Consider the following 17,133-nt stretch of genomic DNA (forward strand, 5'->3'; position numbering starts at 1 on the left):
CCACCACATTGGGAGATCAGTCAGCTTTATTCAGTCCATCCGTTAATGTTAATCTCATCCAGAAACACTCTTACAGACACATCCAGGATAACGTGACCCAGTCCAGTTGCACACGAAATTAACCACCACACGCTGCCTGCACAGAGACCCCAGACCCTATACCTGGCAGTCAAGGCCATGCATAAGTTAGTTGCCCATTAAGTCATTCATTTATTCACTCAACAAGTACATGTGCAAAGGAAATTCAAGTGAAGGACATTTTCCAAAATGTTTTCTGCAGCTGCTCATCTCTGTGTAGTGGGATTTCAGGTTCTCACTGGGTTTTCTTTTCTCCAGTTGTCTTCAGTGAATATGTATACATTGCTTTTGAAATAAGGTGGGTAAGTGCCGTTTTTTTTTTTTTTAAAAAGAGAGATGACCCAACTTAATTCTTCACATACAGCCCCATGACATTTTGAACTCTGCCCCCACCTTTTTTTTTTAATCCTCACCTGAGGATATTTTTTTCTATTGCTTTTCAGAGACAGTGGAAGGAAGAGAGAGAGACACATCGATTGAGAGAGACACATTGATTGGTTGCCTCCCACACTCGTCCTGACCAGGGCCCAGGATCGTGCCTGCAACTGAGGTACATGCCCTTGGCCGGAATTGAACCTGGGACCTTTCAGGCTGCCCTACCTTTTAAAGAATCCCATGCTTCCTCAGTTGTGTAAACTGACGGGAGGCTCATCACTTCATAAAGGCGCTCAGTCTGTGTCTTTCAAGACAGCAGTTCCCAGCCACTAGAGCTGCTCACATAGAGGCTGGATTTCAGAATGACCCAGTTGTCTGTTTTATTATGCTTTTTAAAGACATTTTTATTCTTAGAATTCTTTAGAAACTTTGTAGGTAACATTTGCTGCAATCCACATTCGTTTACAAGGCTCTGTTACAGGCCTTCATAATTTCTTCATAATTCTCTCTTCCTCCTGCCCTTTCCTCTGATTTACTATAAAGTGAGGACTGACTGGTTGGAAAGTGAAAACCTGCTCTTTCTCTCTTCTGTAGTGCTGCACCGGTACAGACACATCCTGGGATTGTGGCAGCCAGACATCGGGCCCTACGGAGGGCTGCTGAATGTGGTGGTAAGTCCGAGAGCCTTGCCTGCGGATTTCTGTGAAGTCAGGACTGCTGCCTCACAGGGACAGAACTTAGTGCCTTTTCTACCAGAGGGCCAAGGCAGCTGCTTTCTCTGTGATGTTAATCACAAGGAACCGCTCATCAGGTTATTCCTGTGTGGCCCCGGCTGCTGCTCAGCAGAGCAGCTGTCTCTCCCGCAGTGAAGGTTGCCATGTGCTCTGAATGGTGGCTCTTGAGCAGAAGCCCGAGGGCCGGGCATGTGCAGTTATACTTTACCAATGGCCCCGATGCTGCTGCAGTGAAACAGGTGCCCCCTGGGGCGCGCTGGCGTTCCGCTCCTGCTTTCCTCTTGCTGGCACATGCCAGAAGCCCAGTCCAGGAGACCAGCCGCACATCACGAAATGGTAGCGGGCCTGCCTCACAGTGGCCACTGGGGCCCTGGACAGCCTGGGTGTGGCTCTTTCGAGCCTAGTCCAGGTGGGCCATCTGGTAACACTGGTTACTCTGTCACTGTGTATTTTGCTCACCAGGTGGGTTTTGGGACAGGGATAAATACTGCTTTATATTCATATTTGGTGGAAACATTCATTAAGAAACACTTTACATGTGTTATGTTTAATATCACTGGGGGAAAGCGTTGCTTTTAAAACATTCTCTGAGGGACAAGCCAGACAGCTCCCAGTGTGGGCATATTTTTTTTCCTTTTAGTCAGGCAGGTGATAATTGTTTTTCATACTGGCAGTGAGTAATAGAGTAAAAAAAAACCCAAAACAAGCTTTTGAAAGCAGGGGATAATTAGGGGAAAATGGAACCTATGACTGAACAACAGCTCTTATCTCAGACCAATTAGCCACTAAAGTGATTAATTTCTCCCCTCTTCTGTCGATAGAGCTAGAAGCCATGGATCCAGGCTCTCCTGAGGAGGCAGGAGCGAGTGCTGGGTCATCCCAAATGGGGCTGTCCCTGTCCCTCCCCTGAGAACCTGGGCGCCTTTGTGCTGAGCGCCAGTGTGTGGGAACTGCACCATCCTTTGAGCTGAGCTCTGTCACTTTTCTGTCACTCACTGTTTCAAACACACAAGAATAGCGGGAATGATAGCATGAACTACCAATACCCACCCCTTGGGTTCAGCAGTTATTGATAGTGTGCCAAGTTTGTGGCCTCTGTCTCTGCCCCTTGGCTGTTCGTTTTCAGGCATTTTCAAGCAAATCCCAGGCCTGTGTCGCTTCATGTGTTCATACTTCAGTGTGGATCTCTAAAAATCTGGGTATTTTCCTACATATCCACCACATTCTTATCACACATTACAAAAGTGGCAGCAATCCCTTGATACTACCTGAGACCCAGTCCATAGGGAAGGCTCCCTGATTGCCTCAAAACTGCCTTTTGACAGCTGGTTCATTCAAATTGGGACCTAAACGAGGCCCTCACATTGTATTTGTTTTGCCTCATGAGTCTCTCCTGTTGAAAGCAGCACTCCCATTTTTTTTTTTCTCAGGTCAGTTGCCCTGTTGGGTGTCACTTTCTGGATTATTCCTCATGTTTTTTTCTCATGTCATTTGACTCCCCCTGCCTCCCACCCCTCATTGAAAGCTGGAAGTTCTCTCTCAAAGGTTTTCTTGTATTCAGGTCTAACTGCTTTTTTTCTATTTAAAATTTTAATTTTTTTCAGCTTTATTTAGGTATAATTGACGAAATTGTAAGATTTATAAAGCACGCACCATGGTGATGTGATATACGTATACATTGTGAAAGGATTCCCACCATCTGGTTAATTAACACATCCATCACCTTATGTTTAAGTTCTACTCTCAGCAAATTTCAGTGATACAATACAGTGCTATCAACTATAGCACATTGTTTTACATTAGATAACTACTTTCTAATTAACAATCACTTGTTGGGGGGGCTATGCTTGTCCCATTGTGACAGATCAGGGGCATCGTGATGTCTGTTGGCCCTGAGGTTCTCCGTGGGACTGGAGAATGGAGACATGGGTGGTCATCATGGACAGCTGCGGGGTGAGGAACCTCTACCTCAGTGCCTCATTGTAACCCTCATGTGGACATGCACCCTTTCTCCTCACTCCAGGTGGATGGCTTGTTCATTATTGGTTGGATGTACCTGCCTCCCCATGACCCTCATGTGGACGACCCAATGCGATTCAAGCCCTTGTTTAGAATTCACCTGATGGAGAGGAAGTCAGCCACAGTGGAGTGCATGTATGGCCACAGAGGGCCCCACAACGGCCACATCCAGGTGAGTGTGTGTTTGGGCTCCCTTAGACACAGCCATGCACAGGCGGGGTTCGAGGTCTCCTCTGCTCTTCCAGTCCTGCCCCCAGTTGAGTTCACAGTGGTGTTTCTAGCTACAGGCCTGTTTCCATACAAATCAGGGGAAATGGGAGGAAACGGGGCTCTACCTCTACCCCTTCTGTGTATTATTTATGCTATGGTGCTGTGATGTAACTGCTCAAAGAATCACTAGTTGGAACCCTCCACTGGTTCTGCGTCCAGTTAAAACCTTTTGTTCTTTCCAACCACAATTCATCACTGTTCTTTTTTCAAAACCTCTAACACTGTGAAACTATAGCCCCTTTTTTCTGCTCTAAGAATCCCTTTGGGAAAACACCCCCCCCTTCTCTGTTGCACTGCTCCTCTGAGGAAGAAGGAAGTGCGTGCACTGGGTGGTTCTGAGCTCCCTTTTCTGGCCTGGTCACGATTTGTAGGCATATTGGGCCTCTGTAGACGAGTGGGGTGCAACGGTGAGGAGGGGCTCATTGTCTGGTGGAGAAGCCACGACTGATTTGTTCCCCTCTCTCCTTTGTCGTGAATGCTCAAGATTGTGAAGAAGGACGAGTTCTCCACCAAGTGCAACCAGACAGAGCACCACAGGATGTCTGGGGGGAGACAAGAGGTGAGCCCATATATGCCCCTTCTGTACGCAAGGAGCAGACATGAGGGTTGAACGGTTTGACATCGTCAGCGTGCCACCAACAAGAGGGCCCTCTCCCATGGTTCATCCTCACATTGTTGGCACAGAAAGTGTGTCACCCTTTTGTCAGAAATGGCCTCGTCTGGATGTGTGTATACATGCATAGATTTTTGTTTCCATGCTGTTATGCAGAGAGCCAAGGTCCAAGAAACCTCAGCATATTTCTTGCCAATTCCCAAAAAATAACCTGGCGGACTGGCTTAATAACCTATGAAAGACATGAGTTTATTAGGACTTACGTGCGCACCGGGGGCTGCAGGCCAGTGAAGTTACAACACAGGCTTTCATAGTACAGAGTTATATAGAGTATAGAAAAATAAATGGGGTGACAGATCGTGCATGCAGGGTGGACACGCTTATGTGCAAGTTGTGTGAGATCAAAACACCAGCTGTTTACAATCCAGGCTCACATCCGGGAACAGTTTCTTTTTGCCATTTTCCTTGACCAGCTCCTTAGCTGGCCGGGCTCCCAGGGTCCCACGCACGCACTCTTACAGATGGCCTTCATCATTTTCCCACAGGGACGGAGGGAGGATTGGAGCTTGGGAAGGGGCCCTGCTCTCACATACCACCCCCTCCCCAACCCTCAGAATGAATAACCAAAAGGAAATAGTTTTCACTAGATAGTTCTCCTTCACCCCTTTGTCAAGGGCTTCCATGTGCTGGGCAGGTTTCTTCTTGGAGGTGAGCTGCAGGGAGACTAGAGGGCTGCTCTCAGAGCCTCACTGTTGTCCCCACAGGTGGACCTGGTGATTGAGATCTTCAGACCAGGTAGAATAGTGGATAAACCTGCGTGTCAGCTACACTCAAGAGTTTCTTTGTGCGTCCTTTTGTTTGCATGAGTTATTTTACCTTGTCTTTGAGTTGTAGTTTTCTGAGGATCTAAGTCATAATGCCATTTCAAAATATTGCCATTTCTTTTTTTATTTTTAAAAATATGGAACAGTTCACAGATTTGTATGTCATTCTTGCACAGGGGTCATGCTAGCCTCTGCACTCGTCCAATTTTAGTATATGTGCTGCCGAAGTGAGCACAGTATTGCCATTTCTTAAGAAATACTTGAACTTTTAAAATACAGAACACTCATTACAGCATCTATGTATTTGTTGGGTGTACATTTCTCAGCCAGTTTTTGAATCTCTGATGGCTTGTGCTAGCTCGTGATCCCTCGTGATCTCTTTAGCATCCTGTTCATGAGGGAACCAGTGAGTTGTCCTACCCAGCCCTTTACGTGGGGCTCCACCCTTCATCAGTACCAGAAGGCAGCCCTGTGGGGTCATAAACTGCATCCACAGGGCTTGCCAACTCTCCCACTTGCTTGCATGCAAACTCTAGTTCCAGGATTTATGCCAACTTTGCAGGCCAAGTCCAGGCTGTACTGTGAGGTGACCTCAGGACTGCAGGGTCCTCTGCCTGAGCACGGGTGCGTCCTGTGTGACCCTCTCCTGTGATCTGCAAACTGCAGCTGCATCTCCTGGATCTCTGTGAACAGTAGTGTAGCCCTCAGACCACCCCAGACTCCACATCCCCAGTGCTGGTGCTGCCTGGCTTGTCTTCATGGAAGATGGCCAAGGCCGGCCACTACTTTGCTTCCCTGCTTCTGCCTGTCCAGGCCGCCTGCCCAAGGTGTCTGGAAACCTGGGGGCTGCAGAGAGGAGCAGAGATGGGGAAGTAATCACCCAGATACTAAAATGATGCCCTATCATCAAACAGAAATCAGCAGAATCTGGCAAGAAAAATTACTGACACAGCCCCACCTAGGCGCCATCTCCAAGCCCATTTTCCAGCCTCTCTTCATGTTTTTTGGCATTTCTGATGTAATTACAGTTTAACTCTCGGATATATATGTAATTTTTTAAGCTTACTGTTACTCCAGAGATATGTTCCAGTCTCGTTAGAACCCTTTACAAGATTTACTTTTAGTTCAGCATAGCTTTCCATCCTCCTCCTGTGATTAATCGGGTGTAACCATTATGCAGGTGGACATGGGGTTTGTGCTCAAGTGTTCACGTTACTCCTATTACCCTCTTGACCATGTGCTTGAGTGACTTACCCTCTGGGAGCCTCAGTTCTTATCTGTAAAATGGGTCCTGTGGATCCCAAGTGATTTTGGAAGGTTGAATAGAATACTGCATGTGAATGACTTAGCACCAGGCCTGGCTGGAGCCATCCAGGAGGATGCCAGGTGTTATTACCCTCACTCCACTGTCTGAACTCCGTGCAGAAACCTTGTCTGGATTTTGGATCATGCAGAAATGGAATTGCCGAGTAGAAGGCTCTGAAGATGTTCCAAATCCTTGTTACATATTGTCAGTTTAGTGATCCTTGTGTACATCCTGCCAGGGCAGGTGAGCCCTGCCTCTTATGCTCCTGTTTTGTGGAGGCAAGAACAGTTAGCACGTGGACTTTGAATTAGCTCTGATTCTGTCACTTACTAGCTGGGAGACTTTGGAAAGGTTTCTCTGCTTTTATAAGTCCCAAACCTCTGTAGAACAAGGAAAATGTTAGCACCCATCTCCTAGACCATTGTGCAGATTAAGGCAATAATTATACAGTGCTAGTGCTTGGTGAGCCAGCCTTGGATAAATATTAAACTGGTGGTTATATGTTCTCAGCCTCTGTGTTTTTTCTTATGCATATATACTTTATGAGATTATTTTATAATAAGGTTCTTTGTCCTAAGTAATTGAGTCTGGTTGGTATTCCTAATGACCTTGGCATTTTCATGCAAAGTAAATAAGATTAGGACTATTCACAGGCCATCTTCTCTATGGCACGGAGCTCAAGTCTGACTTTTCACCATGGCAACATTGAAATCCTGGCTCATTACGTTCACTTGCTTCCGTTTTTATCTGTTATTTATCTGTCTGATTTTTTAAGGGCCTTTGCTCCATGAGTTGAGCCATTTAAGCGGAAGGTTTTGACTTTGGTGAAGTATAATTTGTCAGATTTTTTATTTTATGGTTATTGTTTTCCGTGTCCTAAAAAACTTTGCCTATCCTTAAGTGACAGCGAGTGTATTTCTCTGAAGTTTGGTAGCTTCACATTATGTTTAGGTCTGTGACCCATCTTGAATTATTTTCTGTGTATGGTGTGAGGTAGTGATTGTGGTTCTTTTTCTCCATATGGTTGTCCAGCTGTTGGAGCACCATTTGTGGAAAAGACTTTCCTTTCCCCATCAGGTGGCTCAGTTGGCTTTGTCAAAAGTCAGCTTGACCGGATAAATATGGATCTGATTCCAGACTCTCTATTTAGTTCTGTTAATGTATTTGTCAGTCCTTATGCTCGTATCACCATCTTGATTACTGTAGCTTTATAGTAAGTCATAACATGAGCTAGTGTGGGTCCTTCAGCTTTGTTCTTTTGCAAGATTGCTTTGGATGTTTAGGCTCGTTTTCTTTCTGTATGAATTTCAGAATCAGCTTGTTGGTTTCTGCAGAAAGGCTAGCCTAGTGGGATTATGATTGACATTGAATCTGTAGGTCAATTTGTAGAGAACTGCTGACTTAATGAGGAGCCATCCAGTCTATAGAGACCTCTGACTATTACTAGGCCTCTTTACTTTCTTTCAGCAGTGTTGGGGTTTTCAGAGTGGAGGTTTTACATAGCTTGTAATATTTATTCCCAAGTCCTGCGGTTTTATTTTGTTTTGTTTCAGGCTATTGTAAATAGGATTTAAAATTCTGATTTTACAGTTTTGTGCTGCTAGTATATAAAAATTCAGTTGATTTTTATACATTGACTTAGTTCTAATAACTGTTCTGTTCATTCACTAGTAATTTTTGTTCTTTGCCAGATTTTGGGCAGTAACATATTAAAGCAATTGACAGATTGTAGCTCTTTTGTTGTTTTGGAAAATTGCTTTCGCTTTCAGTTTATAGAGCTAATTCTAGGTAATCATTAGAAACACTATATTGAGTTAGGAACTCATTAAGTTAAATGTTCAGAATCAAGCAATTAAGTACTAAATATCCTTCCCAGTGTTTGATTCCATAATGAATTGAGCTTTGGGGGCTCAGTGTTTATAAAAGCTCCCTTTTTGCACATACATTTACTGAACATACAACAGAACTATGAAGACACATTTGAGAAAGAAAAATCCACCCACAGTCTCGACCTTGGCTGTACCTATCATGTTCCTCATCGGCAGCTGAAAGTGACTCTGGCCAACTTGACCAGCATGGGATTTAGTGAGAGTCCTGCTGTGCTGCTGCTCTCCCAGAAGCCTGAGAGCCAGGCTCAGGCTGTGTCGTGTCAAGCCAGCTCAGTGCGGATGCCTCCACTTTCATGGGTGGACACAAAGTAAGGATCATGTGGCTGTTCCCTGGGAGCTCTGGACATGGACTGTGGCCCCAGCCTCACCCGAAGAGACCCCACGTCCCTGCTGCTTCCCCTGAAGCCTGGGCCCGTGTGCTCTGGGAAAGCAGGGACCAGAGCCCCTTACTTTTAACTGGTGGCACACATCAACAGGAAGGGAGGCCAGGTGCTAGAGACCAAATGCATGGCAGGTCCCCGTTCTCCTGCCCAGCCCTGTCTTCATCTATCCACCCAGGTGGGTTCCTTTATCATAGATGTACCTGCAGCATCACCCACTGTAAAAATGCTGCTTTGTCCACTCAGTATCGCAGTGAGCAGCTTCTACCTGCCCATGTCATGGTGGTCTTCACGACCTGTATTCTCTTGGAAGGAATTCCGAACGTGGCTGAGGGAAGAATGGGGGCGGACGCTGGAGGACATTTTCCATGAGCACATGCAGGAGCTCATCCTGATGAAATTCATCTATACCAGTCAGTATGAGTAAGTGCAGCCTCCCTCTGTATCCGGAGCACAGTCCCTCTATGGCCCTGTGAGTGCAGTCTCTCTGTGGGAGTATTGTGAGCTCAGTACCTCCCTCTGTGCCCGGAGCACAGTCCCTCTATGGCCCTGTGAGTGCAGTCTCTCTGTGGGAGTATTGTGAGCTCAGTACCTCCCTCTGTGCCTGGAGCACAGTCCCCCTATGGCCCTGTGAGTGCAGTCTCTCTGTGGGAGTATTGTGAGCTCAGTACCTCCCTCTGTATCTGGAGCACAGTCCCCCTATGGCCCTGTGAGTGCAGTCTCTCTGTGGGAGTATTGTGAGCTCAGTACCTCCCTCTGTGGGCTCGGGGAGCACAGTCCCCATCCCACCTCCCACCTGTCCCCCGTGTTTTCTGTCTTATTTATCATCATAATGCACCAGCAGTATGCTCTGGTAGGCCTGCTGTGTGTGCCTAGTACTCGGGGTTGTTTTCCCACATCCGCCCTGGGAGGCCTGTTCTCTCAGCCTGTGTGTCCTTGGGCCCTGTCCCTGCAGCCTCTGTTTAGCCCCTTTGCCATGTTGCCTGCGCGGTCTTGAATTCCTGTCCCTTCCCTCCGCTGAGAGCGCCACTCCAGCTGCCTTGGGGCGCCTGGCAGAGACATGTGAGCCCCTGTAGAGCCTTGTTGGAATCAGAGAAGGTGTGAGGGTGCTGTGCACATGTGGGTGGGGTGAGCATGGCTCAGGAACATGGGGTGCCCCTGCTCCCCACTGACCTGGCTATGCCAGTCTGCCTGCCTTGCCTGTCCCCTGTGGAGGGGCAGGGAGGTGTGGGCTCTGCACTGCTGCAGCTCTGTGGGGTTCTGCCATGCTCTCACACCACCCATTCCCCCCGCAGCAACTGCCTGACATACCGCCGCATCTACCTCCCGCCCAGCCACCCGGACGACCTCATCAAGCCAGGCCTCTTCAAAGGCACCTATGGCAGCCACGGCCTAGAGATTGTCATGCTCAGCTTTCATGGGAAGCATGCCAGGGCCACAAAGATTACGGTAAGTCCTGGGGCTGCCCAGTGGGTCCAGCCTTGTGTGGACCTGTCAGGTTAGCCATCGAATAGTGTGACCCGGGCTGTGCCTTGGCTATTTGATGTGGCTGGGACCTGCAGCACAGCTTCACCAGGGAGCTGGTTGGGATGCAGATCCTCAGGCCCTACCTGGACCCACCCAACCAGGATCTCGGGATTTTGGGTATTTTGCTTTCCCACATGGCTCTTGTTCTGGCTACACACTGAGATACCTGGGGAAGTTGAGAAAACAATGATGCCCTTGCCCTACCCTACAGATTCTGATTTAATGGGTTGGGCTGGGTAAGGACTCCACAGGCTCCCCATGTGACCCCAAGGGCCACCACATTGGAGACCCCCTGTGGTAGTATACAGGCCCTACTACCTGTCCTGGCCTCAACAGCTTGTGAAAGCAATTGGCGTGTGTTGAGCCGAGTAGGCCCTTTATTGCCCACTCCAGCAGCCACTAATCACTTTTTCCTCACCTGTCATTTGCATAGTTGTTGGGGTGAGTTTCTGGCAGATCTGCTAAAGCATCCTGAAGAAGCAGCACCATTTCCTAGTCCTCATGAAGCATTGCTCTTAGACCTGTCTGCCGGGGTCCCTCTGCTTTTGGGAAAGCTCCTGTGAAGGAGATCCTGGAACCAGGGCTGCATCCCTGGCACAGTGGGGCTCTCCTGCAGGGATTTCGGCGTGCTCCTGGGACTTGTGTGAAACTGTAGGGCCTGGGAGATCTGGGGTTCAGGCTTGGGAGCTTCTGCGTTGCCGGCAGACCTGCCTGCGCTAGCCTCTCAGGCCTGCTGCCCTCTGCCTGACCCTGGGAGAGGATGACTTTCTCTAAGTCCTGGTCTCTTCAGCTATCACATGGCTACCACACCTGAGGGCTTTGAATGCAGGGGAGCCACTGTACTGGGTGTCTGCAGACCCTCAGCAGATCTCACTAGTAGGTATTATTTTCTGTCCTCAAAGATCCCTTCACAGATGGGGCTTCCTGCTCTAGGCACTAATTTTTATTTTTATTTTAAATATGTCTTTATTGATTTCAGAGAGAGGAAGGGCAAAAGGGAGAGTGAGAGAGATAGAAACATCAATGATGAGAGTTGTTGATGGGCTTCCTCCTGCATGCCCCCTACTGGGGATCGAGCCTGAAACCTGAGCATGTGCCCTGACTGAGAATTGAACCTCAATCCTCCTGGATCATAGGTTGATACTCAGCTGCTGAGCCACACCAGCCAGGCTAGGCACTAATTTTTTAAGGGCTTCTGAAATATTCTTACTTCTCAAAGGGTTGCTGCTAAATAAGTAGGAACGCTGGAGTGAGCTTATCTGGCCAGAGGCAGGATCTGGGCTGGAGCATGTTTCTGCTGGTCTCTGAGCCCTGCTGACCAACACCCACTTGCTCCACAGGGTGACCCCAATATCCCTGCCGGGCAGCAGACAATAGAGATCGACCTCATGCGCCCCATCCAGCTGCCCAACGTTGAGAACCTCTGCAACTTCAACGAGCTCTCCCGCATCGTCCTGGAGATTCATGAGCAGGTGCGCCAGGAGCAGCAGCAGCAGCAGCAAGAAGACAGGACTGAGGATGGCGAGGGTGCCGGGCCACCCACTGAGAAGGCCACAGAGCCCGGGAATGAAGGGGCCGCAGCTTTGAAGGAGCAGCCTGTCCAGTTTGTTCTGCCTGTGGGTGTGAGCTCAAGGAACGAGAATTACCCGCGAACCTGCAAGATGTGGTAAGGACAGGAGGGTGGGCAAAGACCCGGCTTCAGGGTGGGACCGGGCTCCGACAGGCCTGCGTAGGGGCTTGCTGCACTGGAGTGGGAGCCCCTGGCGGCTTGTCCCAGCCCCAGCTCAGACCCGAACTAATGGCACTGTTTCCTGGGCTGCACAGTCAGCTGTCACACCCCTCAGGGAGCCTCAGGCTGGGGTTATTAGAACTGCCAGGTGTGAAGACTCCTCCCAGAATGCCTTGCATCACATAGTTACTAAGGTAAAAGGGAGACCAGGCAGGATGTCAGGCAGCATTGAAGCAGACAGTGAGGAAGAGGACTGTCCCCCTGCCCACCCTCTCCATGTAGAGAGCCTGCTTGGAGTTCGCCGGGATGTCCTTGCAGGTAAGGCCTGTCATGAGTTCTCCATCTCCTAATGAAGGTAGTTCTGAAATCGGTTCATTGTTTCTTCTGTGACTTCTCCCCTCCCTCTTTCCCTCCCTCTCACTCTCCTCTCTGTTATTTTTCTGCCTTCCTCTGCAACTTTGGGCCAGTGCCTCAGTGGCCACCAAAGTGAACCCCAGCCCGGACAGCATGTGGAAAGGGGCTGGCATTGCCACTTCCCTCCCTGATCTTGGGACAAGGCCTCTGCCAGGCTGCCAGCTCTTCACCTGTCTTGCTATTCTTAATGATTTTGCCTCAGGCCTAATCCTGTCATTCAGGCCATTCCCTGGTAGATGAATTATGAGACCCTTGCCACAGTCCCTTACACTTGGAGGCTATTTGTTTCATTAAAATGAGTAAAATTAAAAATTCAGGTCCTCAGTTGCACTGGCCACATTTCAAGTGCTTAGGAGCCATGCATGGCTGATGGCTACCACATCGGACATGCAGATCTAGAATATTCCATCATCACAGAAAGTTCTTCAATACTGTTGCCTTAGGGGGCATTTTGAGGAAATAATCTGTCAGTCTCCTGGCATTACAGCTGGCTCACTCCACCTTTTTCAAGTTGTATATATAGGTTTGTTTCCCTTTGCCTGTGGGCGGTCTGCTGTGTCATGTGCCTGCAGTGGTCTAAGTGGCTGTTTACGTGTAGACTAACAGTGTGGCTGAGCTCCTGGAAGTGGATTTAGGTGTCTACATGGGCTTGGCGGAAAAAAACTTACATTTTCTTCTTGTTACACAGTTACGATAAAAATGACTGAATTTGGTTTTTCCAGAGGGAGACATACAAATGGCCTTCCAATATAATTTCACCTGATACAAATTTTTTGGTAAAGTTTCAGGTGTATAGCATAGCAATTGACATCTACGTACCTTATGATGTGATCATCACAGTAAGTCTAGTAACCACCTGTCATACAGAGCTATTAGGATAATGGTGACTGTTCCCCTATGCTAATACATTACATCCCCATTTGAAAGGCCATAAAAGAAAAGGGCTCTGTTATCCCTGTAAAACTTGACAACTCCTAGTATCTCATGGCCAGCTAAGAGCCCATTAGTAGCTCACCAGCATGTGAGGGCTGGCCAGTCCGGAAGCTCTGGTCCAGACCCCTGGCAGAGCCTTAGGATGCTCCTCCGCCCCCATCCTGAATATCGGGCTCCATGGCTTGGGAGGACCTGCTGTGATCTTTCCCTGTCTGGTTTATGTGTCTGCGAGGCCTTGCCACAGCGCCTGTGCAGGGGACGTTTGCTGTGTGGTCTCTAAGCCCAGTGGGTGCTCCTTTGCCTTCCTGTGGGCTGTGGTACTTTGTTCCCACCCTTGAGAAACCCCCTGAACTGCAGGCTGCTCTCCCCTCTCCCGCCCAGGGGACCCTCAGTGTGGCCAGGGAGGTGGGGCTCTCAGGCACCATTCCGCATGCTGGAAGATTCAGGCCAGCCCTGACTTCTTGTCATCTGTCAGAAGTACTGGATTCTTAGCAAGAAAGACAAATGTATTTCAGCCTGGTACAGATCTGAAAACTTAACCATATGGGTATTTGAAAGTTCTACCTCTGAGTTGTCAGTTGTATGCCAGTAAGTCTTTATTGGTTATATCTGAATTGTTCAGATGTTGGCATAACTGCCCCAGGAATTAAGATTTTTGTTGCCTGGGCCTGCATTATGAAGACATATGCTTTGGGACAGAGTTGTGAGGTAGGGCTGCCTGAGATCTTCCTCCTTTACTTGGGTGAAGTAGTAGAAATTAACGTTTGGTGGGGTGAGCCCAGCACGCCTGCTCATGTGTTCCATAAGTGAACGCCCAGAGCCCTGCCCCTTTGCTACGATGGCTTGGTGCCTGGACGTATAGAGTTGGGCAGGGGTCCTGTGAAGACAGGCTGTCTTGGGATGCCTACTGATTCTTAGCTTCTTGCTGGCAAATAGTGAAAAGTGGCTTGAATGGAATGAAGGGTGTTTTAGAACACTCCAGGAGGACACGGTGCTTGACTTGGGCCAGAACAGTGCCTCAAAGCCCCTCTCACTCCTCTCTCCCTCTTTCTTGGTCCAGTTTCTATGGCACGGGCCTCATCGCTGGCCATGGCTTCACTAGCCCCGAGCGCACTCCTGGGGTCTTCATCCTGTTTGATGAAGACCGCTTTGGGTTCATCTGGCTGGAGCTGAAGTCCTTCAGCCTGTACAGCAGAGTCCAGGCCACCTTCCGGAACGCAGATGCACCATCCCCACAGGCCTTCGAGGAGATGCTCAAGAACATTCAGTCCCTGACCTCCTGACGGCCTCGTGCCCTGCTGGGGTGGCTCCGGACCCCGAGACCTGGGAAGAGCAGCAGCATGCACTTTGGAGATTCGACCTTCTGACCAGAATACCCACCTTCTTGTAGGTGTCTCGGACCGAGACACTTTCTATAGAGTGTGCAACAAATGTCTACATATTTCTCAGTAGCTGATGGGAAGGCTGAGCTTGAGCATGTCTTATAAAAAACAAGAATTGGAGAAATTGAGTTTGTCTTTGGCTCACTGACAGTTTTCTAGGGAAAACAAAATCCTCCTTCAGGGAAGTTCATGACATAACTGAGTCTCTTGATTTTAGGGTCCAGTGTGTGGGGTACCAGCTCCACTGTCTGCTTTGTAGGAACAAATGAGAGTGGCCATGCGCCTGTGAGGGCCTTGGCGAGGTGAACTATGCAGCTTGGGCAGGTAGGGAGGGGCAGTGTTTGTGGAAAGAGCCCCAGGGAGTCGGGGGGTGTCAGTCCCGAGACCCAGGACTAAATTCCCATTTCTCTTTGTTTTGTTTTTGTTGTCCCCTTTTTTCTTCTTTTTTCTTTTTGCTTTTTTGTGAATTCCCATTTCTATGCTGACTCAGATTTTGGGCAAAAGCACTTCACCCCCATCTCAGTTTCTGAATCAGGGAAATGGGGTGAGCGATACGGGTCACTAGAGAACGTCACTGCTGGCCTTCGAGCAGCTTGAAGGCCCTTTGAGCACCACCCATGGTCCTGGTTCCTGGGCAAGCACCCAGGTGCTTGTCCTGACCTCTCTCTAGCTTTAGAACCTTCCCTGCAGCCAGTTGCAGTCAGGACTCATTGTGTAGCTATCACATACACACACACACACATGCTCTGATGTTAGAATCCCAGACTGCAGCCATGTGTCCCAGAACTGGGACAAGTCTCTGTCTCTTTATGACCCTGCATTTATTCCATCTGCATGGTATACACAGGCACTGTTCTGGGAAGTGTTAAAGCGTCAGAAGTGGCTGCATGTGAGCACGGGCAAGTGGGCAGTTTTCTAGAGAAGTCACACTGTACGAATTGGGATGCACTTTGGAGATCAGGACCTGTCCAGGACCCTCCCGCATGGAGACCCTGAGCACTGACTCTTCTACTGGCTTTGTACCGTGTTGGGTTGACACCTGCATTTGGGGACTCACCCTCTGAGGTCCTGGCTGATCTCAGTATCTCCTGAAGAACCACGCCCTAAATGCGTGTGGCCTCCAAGAATGTTTCACCTTTCCCTCCAGCCTGCAGAGCCATCTGCACACCACTTGCCCAGGTGTTCGCTTCACGGAGGGCAGAGTGGAGCTTGTCCCCCTCTCCGTTGCTTGTCCTTGTTGGGTGGACTGCACTGAGCCCTCAGGCCAGATGCAAGGGACCCCCCAGGGAAGGGGGCAGCTTTGTGGTGCCTTCATGTAGAGACCAACCTGAGCTGTCTCGTGAAATGTGTCCTGTTTTCCCAATTAATTTCTTTCTGGCCTTTTTTTTTTTTTTAAATAAAAAAATCCCCACTGCCCTAGCCTCAGTTCATTTGGCAACTTTGACGACCTTTTGCTTCTCAATATCATAGAATCGACAAGCTCTGGGACACACCCCTAAATGGCAAACTGGCCTTCCCAGGAGGTTCTGTGGAGACCCAGGAGAGGCAAGTGGAGAAGGTGAGGTACCTTCTGGGCAGCTGCAGGGTTTAGCTGTCTGTCACTGTCAACTGAACCTCATCAGAGGTACATGGCCACCACTCACCTTCCAGATCCTTCTAGCAGGTCCTGCAGTCAAGTTGCTGCGTGGTCCCACTTCCCATGTCTTTTGGAGGATGGAGCCTAAAAGTGGTGTCACTGCTCCAATGTTGCAGTATGACCTTTACTCCCATGCCAACTGTGGCCGAAGCTGAACCGTGAGTGATAACTGTGGCCGTGAAGCTTTGGGGAAAATGAAGGACAATTGGGCACACAACCTGTTCTCTAAATGTTACCATGGTTTGAATAAAATCAAGAGAATGCCTATTTTACCCAGAGCCTGAGGCTTGCTCCAGGGAACTCAATCTCTGTCTGAGGCCTCCCCTAAGCATTGTAAAGCTCACACGGATTGAAGATGAGTACTTCTGATTAAAAAATCAATCTCAAATCCAGATGATGTAACCCACCTCCAGTATCTGGGTCTATACATGGTTTCTACAAAGAATGACTAAAATAACCCTGGGCTGTGCGCTGTGGGCTGCATTCATGTCGGACCTGTCTCTGGTGTGAGGTGAGGGCCCAGGGCCTGTGGGGTCTTGCCCTGGCAGTGGCCCGCAGTGTCGCCAGGCAGGGCCAGCAGCCAGTTGTCCAGAGTATGTGTTGTTTCCGCACTCTGATATGTCCTCAGCCAGCTCTTGGTTTTCAGTTCAGCAGGTGAGTGTGCAGGGACTCAACACCAGCTGGCTTCCCTTGGTCAAGGGAATGGTCAGGCAGCTCATCAGGAGACCTTCCTGCGTGAATTAACTTTGGATGAATTAACTGGACCTGAATGACCCATTTTGGGAACCAGCAATGCCCATGTGGTGCTTGATTTGGGGAAGGTGGCAGATGGACCTAGGAGGGTCCTTAGACATTTTCCACTGTTGGCACCACCATCACTTGCTACCTTGCCTGCTATGAGATTGGGTAGGGTAAGTCTGTTGTGTGGACTGTATCTCTGTGTACTTTGACATGCTCTGTTCTCTGCTACTCAACAGCAGAGGAGGTAATTGGAGATTTCAGACACAAGTCATTGGAGATTCTT

General features: G+C 48.9%; 1 protein-coding gene and 1 non-coding gene across 3 annotated transcripts in view; one reads left to right on the forward strand and one right to left on the reverse strand.

The window, feature by feature from the left end:
* FBXO31 (F-box protein 31) overlaps positions 1–15,887 on the forward strand; it is a 35,296-nt gene extending 19,409 nt beyond the window's left edge. For both annotated transcript variants that reach the window (XM_087827358.1, XM_016197277.2), the window contains 7 exons: positions 1,048–1,124; positions 3,211–3,378; positions 3,961–4,035; positions 8,802–8,911; positions 9,784–9,937; positions 11,356–11,681; positions 14,152–15,887. In XM_087827358.1, the coding sequence (XP_087683484.1) occupies positions 1,048–1,124; positions 3,211–3,378; positions 3,961–4,035; positions 8,802–8,911; positions 9,784–9,937; positions 11,356–11,681; positions 14,152–14,374 (1,133 nt within the window). In that variant the 3' untranslated portion in view covers positions 14,375–15,887. The remainder of the gene's footprint in view (positions 1–1,047; positions 1,125–3,210; positions 3,379–3,960; positions 4,036–8,801; positions 8,912–9,783; positions 9,938–11,355; positions 11,682–14,151) is intronic.
* On the reverse strand, positions 5,045–5,148 carry LOC148091011 (U6 spliceosomal RNA). The gene has a single exon (XR_015716063.1). It is a non-coding gene; the product is annotated as a U6 spliceosomal RNA (small nuclear RNA).
* Positions 15,888–17,133: the final 1,246 nt, after the last annotated feature.

This window comes from Miniopterus natalensis, chromosome 18 (assembly GCF_054644295.1).
Source record: "Miniopterus natalensis isolate mMinNat1 chromosome 18, mMinNat1.hap1, whole genome shotgun sequence".
Classification (NCBI taxonomy): Eukaryota; Metazoa; Chordata; class Mammalia; order Chiroptera; family Miniopteridae; genus Miniopterus; species Miniopterus natalensis.